At 36.7% G+C, this 25,696-nt stretch overlaps 2 protein-coding genes across 4 annotated transcripts; one reads left to right on the top strand and one right to left on the bottom strand.

The window, feature by feature from the left end:
• Positions 1-209: 209 nt before the first annotated feature.
• On the top strand, positions 210-11,210 carry LOC149029366 (putative lipase ROG1). 2 transcript variants are annotated; one of them, XM_089141641.1, is made up of 11 exons: positions 210-349; positions 425-565; positions 940-1,007; positions 1,344-1,414; positions 1,550-1,780; positions 3,629-3,792; positions 3,903-3,958; positions 4,131-4,183; positions 4,297-4,411; positions 8,216-8,313; positions 10,796-11,210. In XM_089141641.1, the coding sequence occupies exons 1-11, from the start codon at positions 306-308 to the stop codon at positions 10,865-10,867; spliced, it is 1,113 nt and encodes a 370-aa protein (XP_088997767.1). In that variant the 5' UTR covers positions 210-305; the 3' UTR covers positions 10,868-11,210. The 2 variants fall into 2 exon arrangements, with proteins under 2 accessions (XP_088997767.1, XP_088997773.1); XM_089141647.1 differs by lacking the exon at positions 10,796-11,210 and having other exon boundaries at positions 3,629-3,773; positions 8,216-8,305.
• A 259-nt stretch (positions 11,211-11,469) lies between these two features.
• On the bottom strand, positions 11,470-25,351 carry LOC149029365 (uncharacterized). 2 transcript variants are annotated; one of them, XM_089141658.1, is made up of 13 exons: positions 25,064-25,351; positions 24,143-24,227; positions 23,552-23,603; positions 23,456-23,476; positions 23,311-23,364; positions 19,437-19,487; positions 17,557-17,619; positions 15,643-15,708; positions 15,400-15,438; positions 14,750-14,872; positions 14,531-14,623; positions 12,819-13,082; positions 11,470-12,529 (listed from the first exon to the last, which is right to left on the bottom strand). In XM_089141658.1, the coding sequence occupies exons 1-12, from the start codon at positions 25,158-25,160 to the stop codon at positions 12,825-12,827; spliced, it is 1,002 nt and encodes a 333-aa protein (XP_088997784.1). In that variant the 5' UTR covers positions 25,161-25,351; the 3' UTR covers positions 11,470-12,529; positions 12,819-12,824. The 2 variants fall into 2 exon arrangements, with proteins under 2 accessions (XP_088997784.1, XP_088997780.1); XM_089141654.1 differs by lacking the exon at positions 11,470-12,529 and having other exon boundaries at positions 12,538-13,082; positions 25,064-25,350.
• Positions 25,352-25,696: the final 345 nt, after the last annotated feature.

Below are 25,696 nucleotides of genomic sequence, written 5' to 3'. Positions count from 1 at the left end.
ATAAAGCATCTAAAAAACTGATAAAGAAATAAATTAAAAAAAGAAAATCAAACCCAACTGAACCGGGTCGCTGGTCCAACTTTGAGTTCAAACAGAACCGGAACCAAATGAACACCTTTACCAGCACGCAGCACCAGAACAATCATTCCAGCCAATAAATAAATAACCAATGAACGAACCAAAAAATAAAAAGAGAAAAACGAACAAAAACGGTGCAAATTTCACCGACTCTTTATGTTTTTATTTTATTTTACATCAAGGCCACGTCTTCCAATTTGTTGCTGATCTTCTTCTGAGTTTTCGAGATGATGGGAGAAGAGGGTTCAAGTTTTCTGTGCAGTTTGGTTCTGTAAGTTTTAATTTCTCCTCCGTAATTATCTTTAGTTCCTTCTTGTCTTGAATTGGTAATGCGGTGTTGATATAGTGAGAATATGGATCGCGGTTCTGGAAAAAATGGTCTTTGTTCGGAGTCCACTAATGGCGGTCGAGATGTTTGGAGTTCTAAGGAATCTGCTGTTTCTTCAGCTGATCATCTTGTTATTATGGTTAATGGAATCCTCGGAAGGTGCGATATTTTGAAAACTTTATTATTGCAATGCTTTTAAGTTGTTGGGTGGATTTCTTATGAGAAATATTTTTTCAGGATTCATTTTTGTCTAATGTTAAAGATAGTATGTAAAGCTCTGGTTTTCAGAGGTGGGGATAGACGTATTTGAGGGTCAAGATTGGATAGTTAGTTTGAATTTGTAAAATAATTTGTTACTTGCAGAGAGCAGAATTATTATTATTATTAGCTTCCATATTATGTTATTCTCGTTATTACCGCCTGAATAGGTTCTAATCTTTATGTGCTTTCTTAAATATATTGTTCATATCCTGACTACTTTTTCCTTATTTTGTTTTTGTTTTTATTATTATTATTATCTTAATTCCTTGCAGTTCCACAGACTGGAAGTTTGGAGCCGAGCAGTTTGTTAGAACCTTCCCTGATAAATTGATCGTACATTGTAAGGAGCTGTCTTTTATGTTATAGATTGCTTCTACTGATCACACTGACTTCTTTGAATTTCTCCTTTTTATTAAAAAATTTTAAAACAGTAATGAGGTCAAATGCCGAATTTAGTGGATTATATTTCATAGTAGAAAGTGAAAAGCATTCATTACATTATGAGTAATTTATTTACATGCATCATCTTAATGTTCACTTGTTTACACTGGGTTTTGGTTCGTACCCATTTCTGTCTTCCATTGAAGAAATCAACCAATGACTGAATCATAACCATAGACTTGTGGTTTGTGGTGTATGTTAACTTAGTTTTCGAACTTTGACACCTCTTCTGCAGGTAGTGAACGCAATGTTTATAGAATGACATTAGATGGTGTGGATTCTATGGGAGAGAGATTAGCTGAGGAGGTTGGTATAGTTGTAAAGTTATACTTGCTGTCATCCATTTAAGTGATTTTACTAGAACAAAGGGCAACACCCTTAGATACTTTTATTTGAAAAACAAAAAAAATCTTTTGTATTTGACAGACATGCATTCTTTAGGTTGTCGAAATAATTAAGCAGAAAGCAGATATACGGAGAATTTCTTTCGTTGCTCATTCTTTGGGAGGACTGGTGGCAAGATATGCAATTGGGAGACTGTACAGACCACCTAAAAGAGAGGATGTGTGTGATGAGCATGATAAAAGTATCAGAGGCACAATATATGGTTTAGAGGCGATGAATTTCATCACTGTTGCTACCCCTCATCTTGGTTCTAGGGGCAACAATCAGGTTTTTCTCTTTTCTTTCTCTTTCTTTTTTTGCTTATTTTATTTTGTTTTAATCTTGATATTAGGAAGAGATCTAGATTGCATTAGCAACCTATCTATGTTACATATAGGGAAGGTTACAGTTTTAAAAATAAAATAATTTATTAATTATTTATCCATGTTTTGTTAGATATTCGTCAACACCTTTTGTGGTGCATGTAGCTGACAGCAATTAGAGAAGATGATAAACTCTAGGAATTTCTCGTTAAAAATATATATTTCTTTTCTTAGGGTAATAACGAAAATTCACCAAGAAGATACTGAAGTACAAAAAGAGGTCAGCAAAAATACCTGAAACACAAGAAATGAAACTATATGATGCAGCTTAAATTGGTGTAAGATCAATAATTAGAATGAAACAAAAGATAGCAATGCGTTTTCCAACCAAATGTGGCAGGGGGAAGTGTGTTCTCATACCAAATTCTTTAACAACTTGATGGAATTTAGAGATCATAGCTGTCAAGGCATCACCTAGGGTCCTTGTTGTCCAGATGATTATTTTCTTTCTTCAACACTTGATGTCACCTTGACATGGTAGTCACCATGTCAGGGATCTAACCTGTTATGAAAACCTTTGTATCCTTGCGTGTAGAAGTGTTGGGTTGAGGTGATCAATGAAAGAGTCTAACCTTGGAATAGTGACTTGATACTTAAATATGAATTGCCAAGTATAGTATGGTATCTTGATGTCTTTCTTTTTTGGCTGAGCTCTTGCTTGGAATTGTAGTGTGGAGGGATTTGAAGATGTCAATTTTTGTGCTGTGTAGCGGTACATGGCCAAGGGTTCCATGGGGGTACTCTAGTGTAATTTGCTCATTAATTATAAGTAGGTTTACTGATTTACTCCTTCCAGTCGCTTCCATCGCTAGTTATAGTTTCTTCTTTAAGATATGATATCAAGTTCCTATTTTGGTTTAACCTAGTTTAGGAAATTATTCGAAGACTGGGTTTGGATCTTTCACCACAAATAAAGGTTTGAGTTAGGGGGAGACGACCATGCGGAATCTCTCTTCCCTTCTTTTTCATTCTTCTCTTCACTCTCACTGTTGTTCTGGTTCTCTAAGCTGCAGCCACTGCTACAGAAGATACAGTAGGACTGATTCCTCAAAAATTCAAGAAGTAATTCTTCAAATAAGTGAAAAATGCAGCATTTGGGGGAGGGATTGGGCCTAAACAGGCATAACTCATAAAAGGAGGAAAAAGCTCAGACCCTTTAAACAACTAAACAGTTTTGTTGAACGTAATAAGAACATCTGGGAATTCACTCCCAATAAGAAGCTATGTGATACATAAAAACATTTGACATTACTCAAACAGAAGCCGACAAGTTATGAGATCTCTCTCTATGAAAGGCTAGAAGCTCCAAATCCACTAAGGCTTGCTCCTGAGCAGTCCTTAACATGCTTAAAGCTGGAGTGAGAGAGATATGGACTACTTAATGGATAGCTGGTCTGATAAGAGGTCATGATTTAAAAATCAAAATCTTCAGAGGTCAATCTGATTTTGTATTTGATATGCTTGGTTTCACAATCTACCATGGATGTATATAACAGACGGTTTGCGAGCCCCACCATAGCACCACCAACCCTTCAATCCCTTCCCCCACCCCCCCACACCAAAAATAATAATAATAATAATAATAATAATAAAAAAATAAATAAATAAATAAAAGGAAGGGGAAAAGGTGCTTCAATATTAATTGGTAGAAAGGTTTATTATTGGCATTAAATTTTTGAAACTGAAGGGAGTGGGGGTGGGTTTGTTTGGACTGTTGATCACCGGATGTGTTTGCCTTATCATCCATTTTCAGGTCCCATTTCTTTTTGGTGTGGACGTACTTGAGAAAACAGCATGTCGTGTTGCTCATTGGATATTTGGCAAAACAGGACGAGATCTTTTTCTTACAGACATCGAGGAAGGGAAACCTCCATTGCTTCGACGGATGGTGGATGATTGTGAGGACCTCTTTTTCATGTAAAAATTTACTTTTCCTTAATGGAATGGGATATGGTAGATACAATGTGCTTTTTATGTCTTCTTTTCTACTGAAAAGGAAATCCTAATGGCAATTCTCACTAATGTAGCTCTGCACTTCATGCATTCAAACGGAGGACGGTGTATTCTAATGTTGGTTATGATCGTATCCTTTCTCTTGTGTTAACCTAACTCATGTTTGAGTAACCCCCCCAGCCTCCCCCCCCCCACCAAAAAAAAATAATAATAAATAAATAAATAATCTGGCTCATGCTTTGACTATTTTCAAGAAAGAATTTTGTTTATTGTCCCGATTTTCTTTGCTAAATGCTATTAAGATATGGTGGGTTGGAGAACATCATCAGTTAGACGTACTAATGAACTGCCAAAGGTAATATTTTCAGCTATCAATGTTAATGTTTTAATCTTTCCACCATGTTGACTTAAATTTCAATGCTAGAACTTACTTAGTTTTGCTCCCTTTTTTGGCTTTTCCGTTGCTAGTGGGAGGACTCTCTTAGTGAGAAGTATCCACATATTGTGTATGAGGAATACTCAGAAGCACGAGATATTGAGCAGCAAATATCGGTGGAAACTGATGGCTCAGATACGCTTGAAGGTTTGTATATCCGTATTGGTTTTGACAGGGCTCGGTTATGGGTGTGGTTTGTGTTCACTTGTTCAGCTGTTTTTGATTCAGAGCTTATTTTCTGTTCTTTGAATTCCGTTGCTTCTATCTTAGACTGCAGGTCTCCTTTGGAGAGTGTGTTTTCCTTCTTAGTATGTTTGGCATATAATAGTTATTTCATTTATTGGTCTGTATTTCAAATTGGCATGGTTCTTTTTTATGAGCTGTCATAAACTTTAGCTTATTGGATTTTGTGGTAAAGAGAATGTTGGGAGAATTGTTCCCTATTTCAGCTTCATATTTGATTTTCTTGTATTGTTTTGGCAACAATGGAAGAGCTGAAAAGATATATAGAATAGATGCAATTGAGGCATTGCTGTAAATAGTATTTTATGTTTACACATTTAGGGTGTATGACGGTAGGATGCCTGCTGGTAATGGGATGGATTAATTGAAGTTAAAGTAATTTATAAATAGATTGGTTTAGGATTCTAAGCCATCAGCTGCAGCTGAAGTAGAATGCAAAAAGTGCACCTACCTTGTAGGAGTAGTAGTCTAAGCTACTGTTGTCCCTTCACAAAAAAAAAATGTTATACAGGCAAAGCTTGAAGGGAAGTCTTCTTTGATTGTTGGAATAGAAACATCAAAGAAATGAAAAGACAAGACTAGTTGGTTGTAAAAATGGTGGTGCCTCCTTACCATAAGGGAGGCAAATGCAAAATGTCATTCTTTTTTAATTAAAAATGACTTAGGTCAAACCTCTGGGGGTCTAAATGAAGATTACCTAATAATATATTTCCTTTTTTCTTTACTCCCAAAATAGAAATTGGATTAGCGTCAATACGACATGAGGCTCCCGATAATCTTAATATTGATCCAAACTATCTTTATCAAGGGAATATAACTCATTTTTGAATACCATGGTAGGCCTACGAATAGTTTAAAGCATGCCCTGTTCCAAGATTTTTTAGTGATGTCTGTACGTAAAAGACATGACACAACCTGATGGACTAACATGACTTGGCGGATTATTTTTATGTTCTATCATCTTCTAGTGCAAGCATGTGAAAGAGTGAGATTTTGGGCTTTCAACTTAAGAATTTCAGGGATGACTTCTTGTGAAAACAGTGTTTTTGAGGGATTGCCATTGTACTTTTCTTCCATTTCATGGTTGATCATCCTTAGCTTTGCCTTGAATGTTACAAATTATATTGCGGAGTAATTCTTGTTAAATTGCTGTGTCATCTTTGCTCTGTTTTGTTTTCTTTGTGTTTCTTGGTATTTGCGTAACAGTGGTGGGGAAAAAGAGAGATGAGATGAGCATTTAATTACCTTCAATAGTGGACAGCATAGAAGCCAAATAGATTTCTTCCTAATTAAAAGGACTGATAGATTGTTGTGCAAGGATTGCAAGGTGATACCGGGGGAAAGCTTAACTGCACAACATAAACTTGTGGTCTTGGATATCTGCTTAGTCTCTAGAATACATAAAAGGCCCAAGGTAAACTATCCCAGAATAAGATGGTGGAATTTGAAAGGAGAGTGCTCGAAATCCTTTGTTAATAAAGTAGTCAAACAAGGAAAATGGGATACCAATGCAATGTGGAATGAGATGGCTATGTGTATTAAGAAGGTGGTTAAAGATGTCCTAGGTGAATCAAAAGGAAAGGTACATTCTTATAGAGAGACGTGGTGGTGGGATAGCGAGATTCAAGCTGTCATTAGGAATAAAAAAGCTAGTTTTAAGACATGGCAAAGAACTAAGGATGTTGAGGATTTTCAAAGGTATAGGTTGGATAGAAATGAAGCTAAGAAAATTGCGGGAAAAGCAAGGGGAAAGAAGTATGAAGAGTTATACAATAAGTTGGGCATGAAGGAAGGGGGAAAATCTATTTATAAGATAGCTAAGATGAGGGATAGGAAGAGTAGAGATCTTGACCATGTTAGATGTATTAAAAATGGAGATGGTAAAATATTAGTTTGTGAGGACAGTAAGAAAAGATGGGAAACCTGTTTCTCTAGTTTACTAAATGAGCATTCTTCAAGCACTTATGATTTGGACGATGACACCTTTCACCAAGGCACCATTGTCCGAACTTATATACGTAGAATTTCGATGTTCAAAGTAAAAGAAGCTTTAAGGAGGATGAAACTTGGTAAGACACAAGGTCCTGATGAAATCTCAATTGAAGTATGGAAGAGCTTAGGAACCCATGGACCAGTTTAGTTGACTAAGTTGTTTAATAAAATTATGAGCACAGGGAAAATGCCAGATGAATATAGGAGAAGTGTCGTGGTTCCAATTTACAAAAATAAAGTTGATATTCAAAGTTGTAATAACTATAGGGGCATTAAATTGATGAGCCATAGGATGAAATTATGGGAGAAAATAATTGAAACCCGTTTGAGACACTTAACAACAATTATGGAGAACCAATTTGGGTTTTTGCCGGGAAGATCTACAAGGGAGGCTATTTACCTAATTAAGAGACTTATGGAAAGGTATAGAGAATGTAGGAATGACCTTCATATGGTATTTATTGACCTAGAAAAAGCTTATGATAGAGTCCCTAGAGCGTTAATTTGGCAAGTACTAGAGAAAAGAAGTGTTGCAAATAAATATGTAAATATAGTTAAGGATATGTATGATAATTTGGTGACTAGTGTTAGAACAGTTGGGGGGAAAAGTAATGAATTCCCAATAACAGTTGGGCTACATCAAGGGTCAACTTTAAGCCCATATCTATTTGCATTGGTAATGGATGAATTAACCAAAGACGTTCAAGATGAGGTCCCCTGGTGTATGCTTTTTGCGGATGATATTGTGTTGATTGATAAGACCCAAGTGGGGGTTAATACCAAATTAGAATCATGGAGAGTAGCTTTGGAATCAAAAGGCTTTAAACTTAGTAGATCGAAGACAGAATATCTAGTTTGTAATTTTAGTCATGATCGGGCAAATGATGAGGTGGTGATACTTGACAATAAAGAGATTCCTCAGAGTGATTGTTTTAGGTACCTAGGTTCAATCATAAGTAAAAGATGTGATTTGGAGGATGAGGTTTCCCAAAGAATTAAAATAGGGTGGATGAAGTGGAGAGGTTTGTCCGGGGTCTTATGTGATCGGTGTATTCCATTAAAGTTTAAAGGAAAATTTTATAGGACCGTTGTTTGACCAGCTATGATGTACGGTGCAAAGTGTTGGGCTGTTAAAAAGAATCATATAGATAAACTCAGTGTAGCAGAAATGAGGATACTAAGATGGATGAGTGGCAAAACTAGGATGGATAAGATAAGAAATGATCGTATTAGAGTTGGTCTGGGAGTTGCTCCCATAAGTGATAAGCTTCGAGAAAGTCGTTTGAGGTGACACGGCCACGTTCAACGAAGACCTATAAATGCCCTAGTACGGAAAGTGATATAATCCATATTGAAGGAACTAGAAGAGCTAGGGGTAGACCTAAGATGACCTTAGGAGAAGTGGTGAGAAAGGATATGTATAGCTTAGGCCTTGTATCTAGCATGGCCTCGAACAGAACAGATTGGAAGGCAAGAATCCATGTACCCGACCCCATTTAGTTGGGACAAGGCTTATTGTTGTTATTGTTGTTGTTGCGTAACAGTGGGGGGGGGGGAAATGAGTAGTTGTTGTTATTGGACATTGGATATTCAACTTTGTTTACTTCAAAAATTTTGCTATGTCACCATTCACATTGTTTCTCTAAATCAGTTAGTTTTATTCATATTCTTATATTATCTGCGAAATTGTAATTAACATGTTTCTTTATGGTACAGAAGAGATGATAAGAGGTCTCTGTCGTGTGTCATGGGAGAAGATTGATGTTAGCTTTCACAGCAGCAGGCAGAGATTTGCTGCACATAGTGTCATTCAGGTAGTTTTCTCTCTTTCTCTGGGCATACAATTTTATGTACTAGCTGTACTGAAACATTGTAATATTATGTTTAATATAATGGTTTATGGTTTTCTTGGAATTAATTAAGGGTTCTCCTTTATTTATTTATTTTTTTTGGTGAAGAATTTTTTTCTTTAGTCCCGCATCGGATGCCGAGGAGTTAGAATTTGGGTATGTTAATAGGTGTCTCCTTTTAATCTTAAATTTAAGATGATCAGTAGACTTGCTATGATATAAGTGCAAGGATGGTCAAACCCTCTGAGGCTTTCATGCACACACGCTACATGGGCCGTGGGTTGTTTAGGTGTTTTTGGCATGCACACTTAGCACTTCGCACGCTTGCATCATTTTGAGCAAGATCTGATCTAAACTGCTTGGCTTTGATCATGGTTTGAGGTCTAGTGAAATTTCAAGAATTCAGATGTTTCAAGGTTACTGAAACGAGACATACTTGTGAAACAAAACTGACTGGTTGACTGGAATTTTGACAAAGTTATGTTAAAATTTCAGTATGTCTGTCCAAAATCTCAAAATTTTGAAAATTTCAGTTGAAATCTTAGAAATTCGATTGAAATTGCAGGAATTTTGGAAAACTGAACACATGTTCAGGTGACTGTGTGCAGTATGGTCATTTAAATGTGTTAATGTGCCTAAGATAGGGTTTCAAAAATGTGTTAATGTGTAAATGAGTTTCTACTTCAAGAATGTTTAGATTGTGAAAATACATTCAGATTAGACCAGATAGACACACATAAGAGTGCATATCCAAAATGCCATAGTGGGTTGTGTTTTCTTAACCAAACTATCCATGGATACGTCTTTATAGGCCCTAAAATACGTTGTCTAAAAATAACCAGAACCAGAAAATGTGTAAAACTCACCGAAACATACCAGCGAAACGAAATATTGAACCTTGGTTTCGATTAATGTTGGAATGGGTTTATAACCATCAAATTCCAAGATCTAATGGTCAGATTTACTTCAGGAATCATACAGTTGCAAAGATAGATTCACTTCCATACGATTGTTCAATCTGGACCATCAAATTGTGCTGCCAAACAATCCAATGGCACAGTGTTGAACATGGATAGTGATAGCTTTACAAAGAGGCACCTGTATGTAGAGTCATGATGAATTGTACAGGTGCCTCAATGCTGATTAAATGAGTCCTACAGTTTACATAATGGGTTACTGAGAATCTTCTTACATTCTGTCTTTCAGATTTCATTTGTGCATAATGAAACCTGAAAAACTACCATCATGGGGCTTTCTTGTATCCTGGGAGACAATTCACTGCAATTCTCATGCATCTACTGGTGGGGGATAAATTAGTCTTAAGGAAAGTGATTTTTAACGCACTTGAAAGTGCTAACACCTAACTTTGACCTTATACTATTTCTGTTTCTCTCTTTCAAACAATTCTTTCTGGGGAATGCAGTGTCTTGGGTTCTCTTGGTAATTTTGAAGGGGGTTTTAGTGGGTTACATACACATCCCCATTAAGAAGGTCTGTCCATTTAAAAGATTCTAAATGCGGTGTCTTGGGTTCTCTTCTTCTTCTTCTTCTTCTTCTCTTTTTCTTTTTTTCCCTTTTTAAAGAGGAATTGTATTCACTTGTATGAGCATGGGGTTATAAGATGGCCAAAGTTGACTTTGAACAGTTTATAAATTTGCGTATATGTAGTTGGCAAATGCAAACGATGAAGATAGTATAGGCCATGTGTCTTCAGTTGGAGTACCCATATATCAATCTTCACATATGAAATCAGAAATGAACGTGAAATGGCAGCAGTGGTAATAGTAAATGCAGAAGCTATGAAAAGAATTATGCACCGAACATATTGCAACATTAAATGCCAGTGAAACCTGAATATCCCAATTATTTGCATATTATAGTTAGTAATGGCTTTTTACACTTGAGTCTGTTGCTTCAACCCCAATACATGCATTCATGTTTCCACTGCTGCTCTTTGATCTGGGTTGTGTTTTTGTATTTCTACTTGCCAACATCCAGCTGGCTAAAAGTGGTTAACTAAGGTGAAGAGACTTCATTTAGGACTGTCGAGGATATCTTACCCTGTTCCATTGATCGAATTCAGGATGATCCGTAATTTGTATGTTTGGTTAACAGTTCTTTGGTGTCTGCTATACAATGCATGCTTTTAGTTTCATGTCTGTGGCAGTTGAATATGCAAAAAAAAAAACTGAAAGAGGCTTTATGCATTGGTTTCCCATTTACGTTCACGCTCTTATTCTTCTGCATTCTTGTGATGTCCTGTATTTTGCCTTAATAGTGAAATGAGTGGCCTCTTTCTATATGAGCTATGGTGTAGTAATCTTCTATATGATTGCAGCAACCCCTCTCCCAATCCCTTACAACCATCCCCCTCCCCAACAGAAAAGACCTTTTCATTGTTGTGTTGGTGCACCTTTTATCCTTTCTGACCTAATATTTGTTACAGGTCAAGGATCATTTCATGCACTTAGAAGGTGCAGATGTTATACAACACATAATTGATCATTTCCTTACTTAGGAAATCCAGCAATTGGTGAGTACACAATTCCTCATACTGTAACTACTGGCTCACAACAACGATTGTCAGATCTGGCGAGCTTCAATCTTCTCTTGTACCAGTTTGGAGAGCATTTTCCTTTACTAAAAGCTCCTCTAGTCTCAGGTTGATAGTCATCTAATTATATGATCGACTTCTGAGGAAAATAAAGATGTACCCAAAAAAAAAAATGCTGATTCATTATTTGTTTGTGTATATGGAACATGAAGTTATCAATAAGAAGGGTGGACAGTTTTACTTCAGTATAGAAGGACCATGTTATGAAGGTATTAACAAATTTTCAGCAATTTTTTATTATTTTACCAACCCCCACCCCCACCCCCCTGGTTATTACTGACTGAGCAACCGTTCGACGGTAAAAGGAAACCCTTTTTCTTTGTGTGATTCTGTAGAATGTTAGATACTTCATCATAAAACAACATGGATTGGGGTGAACTTTGTTTTCTAGGAATTTGAATTCCTATGCAGAAAAAAAGGGGACTGCAAGAAGCAGCAACCGGTGGGTTGGGAGTTGGGGAAAGATGTAAGATGTTAACAAAAACCATCTGATAGATTGTTTCTTTTGGGAAATCTAGTTTTATGGAATGGGCAATGTAAGCATGCTTTTACCCAAGCTAATTTACAATCGATGGCAGAGCAATAATACATTTATAAGTTAACTAAGCCATTGGATTCATGAATATTTAAGAGCCTTGGGAACTAGCCTCCAGGGGCAATGCATATGGCTAATGCATGTCCACTTGACAATCATCCCACTACAAGAAAATGTGTTTTTGGTGATACTTTTTCGTTCATAATGGACGAAAACCGTCGGGATATTTGGTGACACCTCTAAGAATGCGTGGAGAAATATTTATAATCGGGAATGCCTGCAGGGACTACTTTGCTGACCATCTCAGTACACCTCCATTACATGCTTGACTGGGCGAGGACAAGGATCAATTCTGGGTGACTGGCTGGTTGTAGGCTTGTAGCTAATGGGGTTGTGAAACCCATTAACGAAGTCATGAGGCTAAACTGATGTGGATGAAATTGATCAGGTTGCTTGCAGCTTGAGAATTGCCACTTCAAGCTAATGTTTGTTGGGGGGTTGTGGGGGGAGAGACAAGGAAAGGGAAAGAGGAAGCATGAAAGATGAACTGGTAAGTTAACATTATCTACCGGCATTGTTGGAAACTTCTTTCTTAAATGGCATTGCTGAAACTGAGTGAGCTACATTGCCCACCGAACCCGCCTTGATTTAGAAGCAATGGTGGAGAAAATCATTGGTGGTTGAAAGCTGAACCCAATAAAACACAATAAAAGCTGCTTCGGCTGAACCCACTCCTTAAATGGTATCGCACAATTACTCTTCTTTTTTTTAATTTGGTAGAAAAGATATACTTGATTCTCTCTTGATAGTGCTTATGCCACCTAGAAAAATCAAAATGAAGCAAGTTTCCAAAATGGCCCCCACGTTCATTTATCAGTTTTAAAAGTAAATATATCTAATAAAAATTACCTCTCCAATAGTGCCCAGATTTTCAGCTTTCTTTATTACTGAACTCAAACCCTGGGAACAAAAGATGAATAGGACTGCTGACAAAGGATCTTCTTGTCTAATACCTCTGGTGGGGGTGATAGCTGCATTGATATTACCATTGATTAGGAAATTGTAACAGATAGTGGTGAAAAAGCTTATAACTCAATAAGTACCAAGCAAGACATGCTGATTATGTCTTATTGATATGTGATTTCAATATTTCCTTCAGTCTATGATCTGTGAACACATTCCCCAATTTGACCTAGCAAAATTCTCACAATATGGACTACAATCCAAGAATCCAGTGTAATAACTGTACAGTGGAGACAACCCCATAAATTTAAAGTTTGTTTCTGAATTACTGACGATCAAACGTCGTATATGATGTACCTTGGGTCAACCCTGAAGTGATAGCATATCCCAAGTTTGCTCAACCCTCTCTTTAATGAAACTCCAGATTGAGGAAAACTGTTGATATAATGACAATTCTACTGTCATCCCTTTACTTGATGCCGACTCCAAATATGGAAGGACATATTTCCTCATGATACTAAGGGAGATTTGAAGGTGATTTCCTGGTACGCTTATGTATTTAACCTTTCCAGCATCATCAAGCGTTTTCAGACCGATCCAGTCTTGAACATAGAGGGCTGTCTGCATGAGAAACAGGGTCAAATCAGCAAAAGCAAGATGAGAACAAGACATAGTGACAACTGAATGTAAAGGTAAGAGGTGGTGTCCCACTAACAATCCTATTAGGAAGATAACCCAAAAAAATTGGTTGCTAAACCTGAAAGTGGCCTGCAAATTCTTACTTCATCGTTCCTCTGTATTTAGGTCGACCATACCTATTCTATAATCTTCACATATCCTGGAAAAGGGAAAGGCTATTGCTATCCTATAGTATTGCACAATCTCATAGTGGTTAGTGACCAAATGCGTATGAAAATACAAGTGGGATCAGGTGATGTGAAATGAGTTTTTGAAAATATTAACAGTTCTAATTTTATACAGGAAAAGAGGATGCTGCCTGGGTGGAAGTGGCATGCTGTCCTTGCGCCCAGACCACAACTGCAAGAATTCCCACCTTTTGTTGGGGGCAGTGGTCATTTCGTGGACTTCTGTCCAGGCACGAGGGAAGTGCACCCCCTTGCCCGGGTAGCATTCTTCCTTCATGAAAAAATCAAATCAATGTTTTCCTTAGCCTAACACCATGGACTAACACCGAAAATATTATAGGTCTGGAAGCCATCTGCTTTAACCATTTTGATTGCAGTCAATTTCATGGCCACCTTCCAATAAACCACAAGGTATCAAAACCATAGGAATTTGTGTGGAATTGCATTCTGTACTCAAGACCACAGGAGCTCCTATTAGGCTTATGAAGTGATAATTATCTCAACTGCCTCAGGGTTTTGAGTGTCACTACACTACATTGCCAATGAAGATAGCTATAATGGCTTAACCCAAAAGTTTTAAGTCGTTAAGTAAATGTCACAAGAATGTATATCCACACACAACACCCCTCCTAGGACAAGCATCTCCACACACAATCCATGGCTCTACATGTGCCACCATCATGTGGCACCATAAGGGCACAAAAACACAAAAGCCCTCACCCATCAGGGAGCAAAACCCAACCTCCTGAAGATAACATGTTACAACTGCCCATCTCAAAAGCTTGAGCTATCAAAGGCCACAAGAACTTATATGAATAAACAAAAAAGTTCTAACAAGTGACAACATAAAAACTATTCTATTGATGGGACATTATGTGGACAGAAGACCACAGAGCAGAACGGATATTCCTACGGCTAAAACATTATTTTTTTTTTTGATGAATTTTGAAAGGAACAATTTTATCCCACTGTTAAGAGAATAACCTCAGCTCTGAAATGAACTCATAAAATCTCCCTAAATATAGCAAACTCTCAATTTGAAGGAAAATCCCTAAATATGCAAACTCTCAATTTGCAGGAAAAAATAAAGGAAAACAAAAAGTGAAATAAAACAAATGGGCTAGTCAGATATTGGCGAGGCAACTCAACCTATTCAAATTATAAACTGCCAAACCCCAGCCAAGCATTGAAAACTGAGTCTACCTGTTGTGGAGGTAAAACTGGGCTGAATTCTCCATCTGGATAGTATCCAAACCATGCAGTTTCACGAGGTATTAAGACCATATCATGCTCAAACTGGTGAGACGGATAAAATGAAATGTCAGCTGAAAATACTCACAAATATTTCAGTAGTGAAGATACATCAGTTAAACCAAAAAGGAAATGATTGGCAGCAGCAAGATAAAAGCACATTGAGCTCACCATAATTAGCACCAAATTCTGCAAGCTACTGAATCGCTCCTTGTAGGTGGCATTCCTCTTGTTAGGGAGTTCATTGTTGAGCTTAGGGAGAAATTTACATCCTTTTAAATAGGCAGGAATATCCTAGAAACAGAAAATCTTATTCTCAGCTTCACTCTAAAGAACAAGGTAATTGGTAATGTTCAACAAATAATGAGTAATGGGCAAAACAAAATCTTGAAGAGCAAGAAGCAATTCAAAGCAGTCATTCAATCATTACAGGTGAACATTTGATCCTATAAACAAACATTTATGTAGACTTAAATATTTAGATGTTAAAAAGGGAGCTGCATACACACCAGTATATCATTAAATAGCATGAGATGGTCAATTAATATCAAACAACACCATACCTATATCATAGAAAATGGTAAAAACATTGTATTATGTACAAACCATCCCCCCCAATGGACTATGCTTCCCACTTAAATTTTGTTTCTTCAGGATAAATGAAGAACTGAATGAATGATACCTAAATGCTTCGAGATAAATAAATAAATAGCTGGAGAGCACCTTATAGAAAGCAAATGTCAGAGACAAGTGGATTGAACATTCTCTTTTTGGGTAAATGAAAATCCTTTTTCAGATAATAAAATAGGACGTTTACTCACCGTTGGAATTTTAAGATAATTACTGGGAGCGATGTGTTCCTGCAATTCCAATATTCAAAGTTAGATGCTAAAAATCCATCTCACATATAACATTACAGAAAGAAAAATTATTTACCCGAAAAAAAAGGGGAAGAAATCTGGACAGTTTAAAAAAGGATAGAATTTATCAACCAAGGCGGAATTAAAATACGATGGGGATCTCAAATGCTAATGTAATGTAGCATGTTTAGAAAACATGATCACCTGCACATATTCTGAGTATGCCTCTGACTCGATTAAGTCGTCCAAGATAATGCAGAGTGAAGTAGACTGCAAAAGTCAGAAAGATCTTTAACAACCTCAATAAACATTGTATTAGCTCCAAAAGGTTCTCTAAATTAACGTACTTAGAGTCCTATGGATACTTAATAATACAATTAGCTACCTATACAAATGGCTTCATTGGAAGCATATATACCAACATCAGAACTAAGAACTTAAAACCCATTAGTACAATAAATGCTATCAGATTTCAATCTGCTATCTAAGAGATATTCAATTTGAGTGGCCAAATTTGCAAGGAAGTAGTCCATGCACCATGAAAAGTTAAATTTCAAGGACCCAAAGCATGGAGGACCAACAGATGGTCATCCCCACGTGCAAGTACAAGTTCAAGACTTAGGAATGATGAAAAGACCCTTCTTGAAGACCATGCATATAGATTAGCACATGGCAAAATGGACTATCAGGTTAGTTTCTAAGGGTATAAATGAAATTTCAAAAACATTTTTGAAAAAAGCCGAGTCTTGAGTGGCAGTCAACTGTTAGCAAAATATGCCTATCGATTGACACCATTCTAGAGAGCTCCTGGTATGTATCGTGAAGACTCCCCTTCCACTGACAAACCACAAGCTCCACAATCAATGGTCCTGGTTGACCGTCAACTGACTGTGGAGACAGCTAGCCTTCTAACGGCTAGTTTCCAATGGTCATATTGAGCTGTCCGACCGGGAGTTCCCCAAGGTCAACATGAGTTCAAAAATACAACCATTTTCTATCCGTCGAGACCCATTTTGACTCGGTTTGATGGCTAATAATAGGGGTCATTATGACACTCTGAGGCATGAATTCCAAGGTGTTAAAAACTCTCATAATTGTGACTTTGTTCTAGCCTATTAGCCTCCCTTAGACAAAAATTCATTTTAGAGATTCATTCCCTCTTCCTGAAGAAGGTTGTAGTGTAGTATTGATCTAAGGTAGAGATTGGCAAAAGCTTGAGGCTGTCATTGAATTCATTTCATTCCAAGGGAAGTGCCACCCCTAAGGTCTTTTAAGTGTTTGCTATTTTCTTTTATTTAATTCTATTATTTGTAGCTGGGTACTCTTGCCCGGAAGCAAGGATTTTGTAAAGGCACTCTTGCCTAGACAAAGAGGTTTGTGAGAGGTGTCCACACACTATACTGGAAGTGGACATACTAGTGAAATCCTTCTAAAAGACTAGAAGGGAGTGAATGTAGACTCAATTGAATTGAACCACTATAAAACCTTGGTGCCTTGTCTAATTGTTTCATTTACTTACTTTTAATTATTGATTAACTGCAAAGACAAGCACATTTCGCAAGTCTCAACCTATTAACCCCCTGCCCCAGGTTGACTCTCATGTATTCCCCATCTCGTTTGGGAATCTAACAGGCTTCCCAATTGTGCTTCTTTTTCTGGTATGATATTCAATACAACTACATCAAATCAGATTGACTTTGGAAAGTGAATCAATCAATTATATTCACCATATCTGCCACATATAGATCTACAATGAACCTCATCTTGTTTGAAGATACCAAATAAAATTTGTATCACTAGGCATGGCCCATAGCTCAAATGGAAAACTGAATGTACTCTTTCATAGCTTAGAGAATCTCTTAGTGGAGAAAGAAAGGGAAAGAAAGAGAGAGAGATTGACTGCTAGGGTCATACAGTGGATCAATATTCAGATCTCCTGTTTTAGAGAGTTTTCCTGATACAGCGATTAAATGGTTGGCAAGTAAAATATTTTTTGCTGTTTTACTTCTCCATCTCTGCTGTGCATGATTTCAGCCTAACATACCCACCTAGTGTGGGAAAAATGACTACTGGCTAATAGAATAATCACAATGATTAAAAGGACAATAGAACACTTACACCACAAAATGGTATAGAAGCAGTGCCAGCATGAGGACCCCCAAGTGAAATGAAATTTCTAACCTGAATCAAAGATGAGAGGGTAAAGGAAGCATCAATATATTAATCTTAGCTCCAAAAGAACATATGAAGAGTATAATTGTAAGATGAATGTTATTTAGAAGGGTTTTTGAGGAAGCCAAAATCATTCATTAGCAGCACACTTAAATCAACATACTGTTGGAAGTTTCTGAAATAGGAAATCTTAACCTACGTTAATCCTTTCAATGGTATTGAATTCAGAAGTAAATGAAGACCTAAATGGATGTGGTTTTGGCTCTTAGTGTGACATAAGAACAGACAAGCATACAAAATCTGAGTTGGTAATAAATTCCATTTTAGTTCTTTCCATTTGATGGGATAAATATGAAATAACAAATAGTTAGGACAAAATCCAATTAGTAGTAAAGAATCACTATAGAATCAAATCTCCTAGTGGTTGCTAAGCTTCAGAAAATAATAGCATTCTTCACTTCATGGTGTAATGGTAAGGTTGAACCAATTATTCCTCCCGCAATTCTTTATTCATGGTGTAGCACTAAGGTTGAACCTATTATTCCTCCCAATGAATCTATGCTCCGCATTAATAAACATCTACCCGTATATCCATACAAAGATCAAAGGATGTGCATAGCTTAGGCCTTGTATCTAGCATGGCCTCAAACAAAACTGATCGGAAGGCAAGAATCCATGTTGCCGATCCCATTTAGTTGGGATAAGGCTTGTTGTTGTTGTTGTTGTTGTTGGATATCCGTAGTTCCATACAAAGATAAAAAGTGGAATTTTTATCATCAACAAACAGCATACCTTCTGATATTATAGAATGGCTGGGATTTGAACATTTGAAGTTTTTGGGTTGATGGTTGTATCTATTTTGTTGTTGTGTACTACTAGGTTGCATTCTGTTTCATGTAACTATTGATTGTCAACCCTCTCCCCCCCCCCCCTGCCCCCTCCCAAGAAAAAGAAAAAGAGAAAGCGTTAATAAGCAATGATAGAGGAATCAAGGGCAGACCAACCATATGGAAGGTCATTCAACTTTAAGGGGCATATTCAAAACCTTGGAATGTCATTTTCACGACTATAGTTTATTTGGGATCCATTCATCAGGAATATAATGGACATAATTTGACATTAACTTGCAATTCCACCATCTGGAAATTAAATATTTCTCAGAACAACTGTTCTGAGATACTTATGATTAGCTTTGCTTGGAAAAGACCATCATTATTAGGCAGGTCATGTCTTAAGGAAACCCCAGCAAAGGCAATTGTCATGTACGAAGAAAGACAACAATCTATTAGTGTACTCAACCTAAAATCCCCGTATGGGTTTAAAAGACCAGAGTTCGAAGTCTAAAATTGGTTCTCATTATGATGGTTCTGAGAAATCTGTGGGAAAATCCCACAGGAATAGAATAAGTGCCAGACTGGTTAGGTAATCATCATAAGAGTAGTGATACTATGGATGATTAGTTTTACCAGGCAGTGTTTTGCTAGCTGACACCAGAATATTCTCCTTATAAAAAGTACTTTTAAAATAAAAAATGCTTATTTCCTAGTGCCTTAGTCAAGTTATATATTTTTCCCCTTCTTTTGAGATAATAATTTGTACATTATCACTAACAGATCCTTCAAACACATGAAGTAAATCCTCTGACCCTTTCTGACCTTTTTACTTGTTAATATCACAACCTGCCCTGAATTAACAAGTTGGGAGTGTAAGTTTCATCGATAATCGTCTCTTTTTCAGTCAGTGGAGCAATTATGTTGAAAAAGTAAATTATAATCAGAGATACTCTCATAGAAAAACTCAAACACTCAAAAAGATAAATGTATTACAGGAGGCCCTCCTTCACAGAATTCAATAATTCCTCGACCAACTAAGTTTCCCTGCAAACAGAAGAACAATATAAGCAGTTGCATACCAGATATTATAAACAAGTAGTTGATCAAAAGACAAGAAGATAAAGAATGAAGAACAGAAAAAAGGAGTTGAAATTGTCAATCCAGCAGTGCCATGAGATGCAATCTCCATCCCCTTTCATATCAATTTACTGACAAAATAGCTACAATTGAGAAGCAAAGCAATACAGCAAATGGTATTTTAATCAAATAAGAAACTAGAAGAAACCCAATCTAACTTATACAAGGAAATAGAGAAATAAGAGACATTTCAGATTGAAGTCCACAATAGGAACAACATCCTATTATATAGTACACATATAACTATACCACATGGTAGTGAAGTTCACTCTTCAACCATTAACATTTTTCATATATCCTGAGATCCTGTCATTTACCTTAGCATCACAACTGGTAAGAAATTTGGATATACGAACTGAGAAACTAACAAGCTAGAAAAATAGAACTTTAGAATAGAATTCCATCAAAAAGGTCAACATAAGCTAGAGGAAGCTTCTTTTCTGAAAGGAGAAATCCATGGGATAGAAAATCCGGTTACATTTAGGGCCACTTTCATCAAATCTACTCTGTATACTTCCAATTGACATTCATCATAGGATTACCAAAAAAAAAAGACATTCACCATAGTTTTCCTTAGAAGATTGAACAGAAATCTGAGTAGAATCCAAACTTGGGCGCCATGTAAGCCAAGAAAACTAGAAATTAGCAATTTCTGCCCTAAGGATATCAACATTTAGTGTGTGGTCAATTTCAGTTAGGCCTAATCAGTCCCAACAAAATTAGGGCTCTGGGTGATTACCAATCAGTGAGGTAATCAAGCCTCAAAGGCCAAGCATGGACAAGCTTCTAGTAAATCAGTTAGTTACCAGTCTATAATCAGGCTCATGGTGATAGGCCTTTGAATAGGATAATAGGCTATGAAATGGGCTGATTGACTCATTAGACTTAAAGGTTCATAAGTGATCAGTTAACATTTGGGTGGTGCTGCTAAGGCACCCACTGGGCTGCAACCAAACACCAAGACCAACCTATCCATAACTGGGCTAGGCCTGGCACCAGTCTGTTCACTAATCAGTCTACCAGTGAAGGCCAGCATTTGACATTCCTACTCTGTACTAATATAACTTACTCAAACATGAATTCTGTACAAGACATCAAATCCACTCAAAGGCTCCTTTTAAGGGATGTATCGTACATTTGAACAAACAGACATGTCAAAATTAAAACAAGGTTACAAGCCTAGAAGGAGAATGAGAAGGTAAAAAGAAAGACTGAAAATGCTATACCAGCAGAAAGCCATGTCAGATTCACACTCAAAGGCTCCTTTTAAGGGATGGATCGTACATTTGAACAAACAGACTTGTCAAAATTAAAACAAGGTTACAAGCCTAGAAGGAGAATAAGAAGGTAAAAAGAAAGACTGAAAATGCTATACAAGCAGAAAGCCATGTCAGATTCATTAGGTGCTTGTGATTACACATGATGCAGATCCTAGATAGATCTACAATGCTAGGCAGCAGGTTTTAGACAAAGTAGAGTAGGAAAACATGGAGAAGACGAGAAGGCAAACTGAGGCAAATCTAAGGGTGCACTCAAGGAAGAAGAAGAATCCAGCTGCCTCACTAGCGACTGCAATTTTCTTGTTTTGGGTTGCTTTGGTTCTTTGGATCTTATTAGAGTCCTTAAGTCATGGCAGTCTTATGGACCAATTTAGCATTCTAGCTGAGTTTATATGCATTCAATTTTCACTGTTAGCAGTTATTTTCCATTTTCACAATTAGTAGTTCACATCAGTTTAGAAATTGACTGTGTCTTGTACTCCAAGAAAAGGACAATAGAGAACTTTCTAATTCTGGACCTTGCCGCCCTTTTCTAGTACTATATAAATCAATCCAAGGGGCTGAATAGCCCATGATTTTGGCTTCAACTCTGTGCTGCTTTTTGCATTCTTGCTACTGAGGATTTTCCTTAGTGTTCAATCTAAGGTGGAATGCGCCGGCGCTCGATCCAGTCAACTGCTTGCAATGTGAAGCCTGGTAGGCAGCTATCACTTCATTCTTCATCCCAACACTATTCTACAGCCATTAGAAGTTATAGAGTAATTCTCTGGTTAGTTTCTAATTCCATACTTTGTTTCAGACCTTGACCTACATACCCCTTTACTGTTACAGACCTCTAGCCTGTTACTATAGTCTTCCACTTAACCGAATAGCATACCCGTCCAACTTGTCAAGGCTGAACGCATTATTCATGAGACTTATTCACTAGTTCACTGAATGAAGCCTTAATTGAAATGGGGGGTGGCCAAGTGATAAGGCATCAGGTTTTGGTCCCATTACCAGGAAGTTTGAATCCTTCTGTCCCAGAACACCACTTCAATTAGAGTAAGGATTGCTTTATTTAATCTCAATTTTTTCCTCCATTTAAAAGGCAACAACCATATCTTAAAAAATAACACAAGATTAAAAGCCCTAAAACAGAATTTAAGTCAACAATGGAGTCAAACCCAACCTTCCTGATGGAACTCAACTTGTAGGAAAATGACCATAGACTGCTACAGTAAACTCCTTGAATGCAGAAATGTTTGAATTCCCAGATCAGAGTGGACATTAAAAACAGTGTGGACTTGAAACCATAACCAAATTTCTGGTGAAACCTTGTAAAAGAATATCAGCATATCTGATATGGCTGAAAATATTATAGTCAAAGGTCACTTCAAGGATAAGTTTCAATGCCCCTAATTTGTGGGTGGAGCAACGGATACATTTCCTTTTAAAAGCAATATCAATTTCCGCCAGAAGGCCTGAAAAACAGAACAGTTGTCAGCTTCTACTTTGGGGTTTCTTTGTTGTGATCCAAATTCCAGCATCTACAGTAGAAGAAGTGATGAATAGCAGTATTGGTAGGTCATCATCCCTTCCAATATCAAAGTAAGTCAAACTTCAGCAAGGACAAACAACACTAGAATAAATTGTACTGAATTGATATAAGAAAATGGTATGTAGAGAAAGGAAGAGATATGATTTTCCCACCAAAAGGCCTAGGTCAGAATCTCTCCAAACACAAGAGTTTCTCCCCATTTACAAATTCTCACAGCAGCAATAAAGCAATCACCAATTCCTTGATAAAAAATTTGCTTCGCCAAAGTAGACAATAAGCCATTTATTTAAAACAAAAGTCTCACCAGTCAAGCATAAAAAAATGACTTGTCTCTTTGAACCTCCATAGCCAACAGAAGACTTTAAAAAAAAGGACATTGAATACCAACCCTCTACACCAGGCAAAGGAATTAGGCGGAAATCAATTATTTGAAGAAAAAAAAGAAGACCTAATAAAGTAAATCTCGTACTTTGGCTCATTAAACTGGCCCATTATAAAGAAAACACATGGGAACAAAGGCCTATACCATGTATAACCCAACCCAGACTAGTTTCCATTAAGACATACCGAATCCTATGTTTTGTCAGCATAAGATATACTCTATATATTTGCATTACACAAAACATGCAGGGCCAAAAAATGGCAAATTTAGTTGCATTTTTTCCAATGAAACAACCACATTTTTTTTTTTCTTTCCACAGTTATTTTGCATAAGAATGCAACTCTGAACTCCTTTAGTGGTTTCCAGTTGTATTATTTCTATCCACAAGGGATGAAAGATATTTTATTCATGAACCAGTTAATGCACTTAAGCATGGAACCATGAGGCATACTTGGATAAATACAAGTAGAATCAAAGTGCAATATGATGCATTACAAATAATTATGTATTAGAAATGATCTAATAAACCTGGGATAATCCAACAATGTTGTAACCGTCACTGAGTTCTTCTATTTTCTTCACCTGTAAAATCAGATAATAGACTTCTAAGGACATATACCAACCATCAAATGCCAGAAGCAACATGAGCACTTTACCCAGATAGCTGTACCACCTTATCACAAGCAATTTCAATCTGAAAACATGCAAACAGACTGTTATAACCAGATTACAGATAAAACACTGTAAATTTTAAGCAATCATTTTTCACCTGTTTCTGAAATGGCATAACAAATGAGTCCCATCTTCCATCTCCAATCTCTCTAAAGGGAGAAAAGAAAAAATAAAAGTGTACTGCTGATTAGTAACAAGTAACAACAGTGGACTAATTATCCTAATGAAAGTGAAAGTCGGAAATTATGAACATGTTTACCATGCATGGTCATATTCAAAATAGATACAGATAAAAGAAGGGGGGAAATCTCATTTCTTTGACACCATAAATGAATTCTAGAATAGATCTGATCTGATTTTTTTTTTTTTGTAAGAAGATCTTAACAAGTATTCTGTATTCATAAATGATGCTAGAATCTATTTAATGTATTTAATATGTAACATGCAACAAAAATCCACTAGGTAGGAGTTCATTTTTCTTTTCTTTTTTAAAGACACTTAGCTTAGCTCCCATGCCTAGAAATGGTTCATCTGAAAATAATTGACAACTAAAAGCATAAGAAGAAGAAAAATATTTACTTTCTGGGTCTATCTGTATCAGAAATATGTTTTTACAACTTTGTAGCACATCACGTCCTAATGAAAGAGTAGCATAAAGCAACATTATATAAAATAATACACAACATACATGCAATACCCAGTAGAACCAGACCAGTTGCTTAAAAGCTCGGTGAATTTAGAAACTCCCTTATTGGAGCATTGATCAAAAATACCTGACACGAAAAAGTAAAGTTAGGATATTTAGTATTACTTAAAGCTTGCATAAAATAAGTATCTAGGCTCAAGCATCTTCCCCGATTTTAATACAAAAATGTAACAATACTGTGGATCCATAACAAGTAAAAAAAACTAGCAAATGATTGAAAACAAAGCAATGGGAGGATGGGGAGGATTGTAAGTAATGTCAGCTGTAAGCAGATGGAAAAGTAAACATATAGACAATCTGGTATTGGAAAATCGAGCGTCAACCCTCTACTACGACGAGTATAGGATTGTACTCCCCTTACACCATCCACCACAAACTTAGGAGAGAGGCCCACCTCTGAGCGTTTATGGTCCAATTTATCAAAGCTTAGAGGTGGGTCCCACTTGGTGTAGAGGAAAACAATCCTCTACGCGTTCTTTTTCAGACAGTTTTGTTAATGCAGGCCTGAGCACAGATACATATGAGAAACATAACTGGCTCCGGAATCCTTTCTTTTCATGTGTTGAGTACAATGAAGAATATCAAAAAGAGCCTAGTTGTACTACCAAGAATCAAGCTGTAGTGACGTGCAAACGTTTTTCTACTCTTTCCAAGAGTTAATTTCAACAGACTCATCCATGAGACTATGTTCAACAGGGGTTTAAAATTATTCAATCAAGTTAATAGTTTTAAGAAGTGAATCCATTGTCAAAAAATAAACTGCAATAATCAAAACAGAAAACAAATTTGAGCCTTAAAATACCGCAGAAACCCTGAACAAAGCTTAAATGAACTGCGTAAGTCAAACAAATTTACAGTAAGAAACAAGCAAATGTACAATTTATGAGACTTGAAGATGCTTACCGTAAAACACAATAAATGGAATAGAATACGAAACGTGAATGAAGAGGAGAAGGAAAGTGAAGATGGAGATAATAGGCCTTAATTGCGGAGCTTCCATTAAAGCAGTGACAATAACAGAGACAGTTAATCTGCCTGAACCTGACCTTCCGCTCGCTCCCACAGGAATCAAGGGTCTCTATTTTCTTTAGATCGAGGTAGTTTCGAGGATTTGGGTTAAGAATACAATTAGCAGTGGAGGTTGGTGCTTCCATTTTGAAGACGGGAAGAGAGGACTGGGAGATGACAGAGAAGTAAACTGTCTTGACGGTTAGTTGGGGCCTTGGGAGCTTCTTCATAGAATCTTTAGCATGGTATAACCGTATAAGTGTATAACTGTATAAGTGTATAACATATCGGGCATTCGGTCGTTTTCGCAACTGGCGAAATTTTTTTTAAACTGATATATGTTTCGGTGATATCTCGCTGATTTGCAAAATATTGCCAGATTTCTCTAGAATTTAGGCGTTATAAACAAAAAAAATTGCCGAATGTTGAACAACTTTTAAATTGTTTTTCATAAATTTATCTTTCTTTTTTAGAGCTTCTCTTTTCTATTTATTGCATTCTTGCTATATTTTTCTTCAGTCTTTGACA

Source organism: Hakea prostrata, chromosome 1, assembly GCF_041222555.1.
Source record: "Hakea prostrata isolate BN-2017 chromosome 1, UWA_Hpros_2, whole genome shotgun sequence".
In the NCBI taxonomy this organism is placed as follows: domain Eukaryota; kingdom Viridiplantae; phylum Streptophyta; class Magnoliopsida; order Proteales; family Proteaceae; genus Hakea; species Hakea prostrata.
Note: the sequence above shows the minus strand (reverse complement) of the source record. Positions and strands in the feature narration are given on the sequence as shown.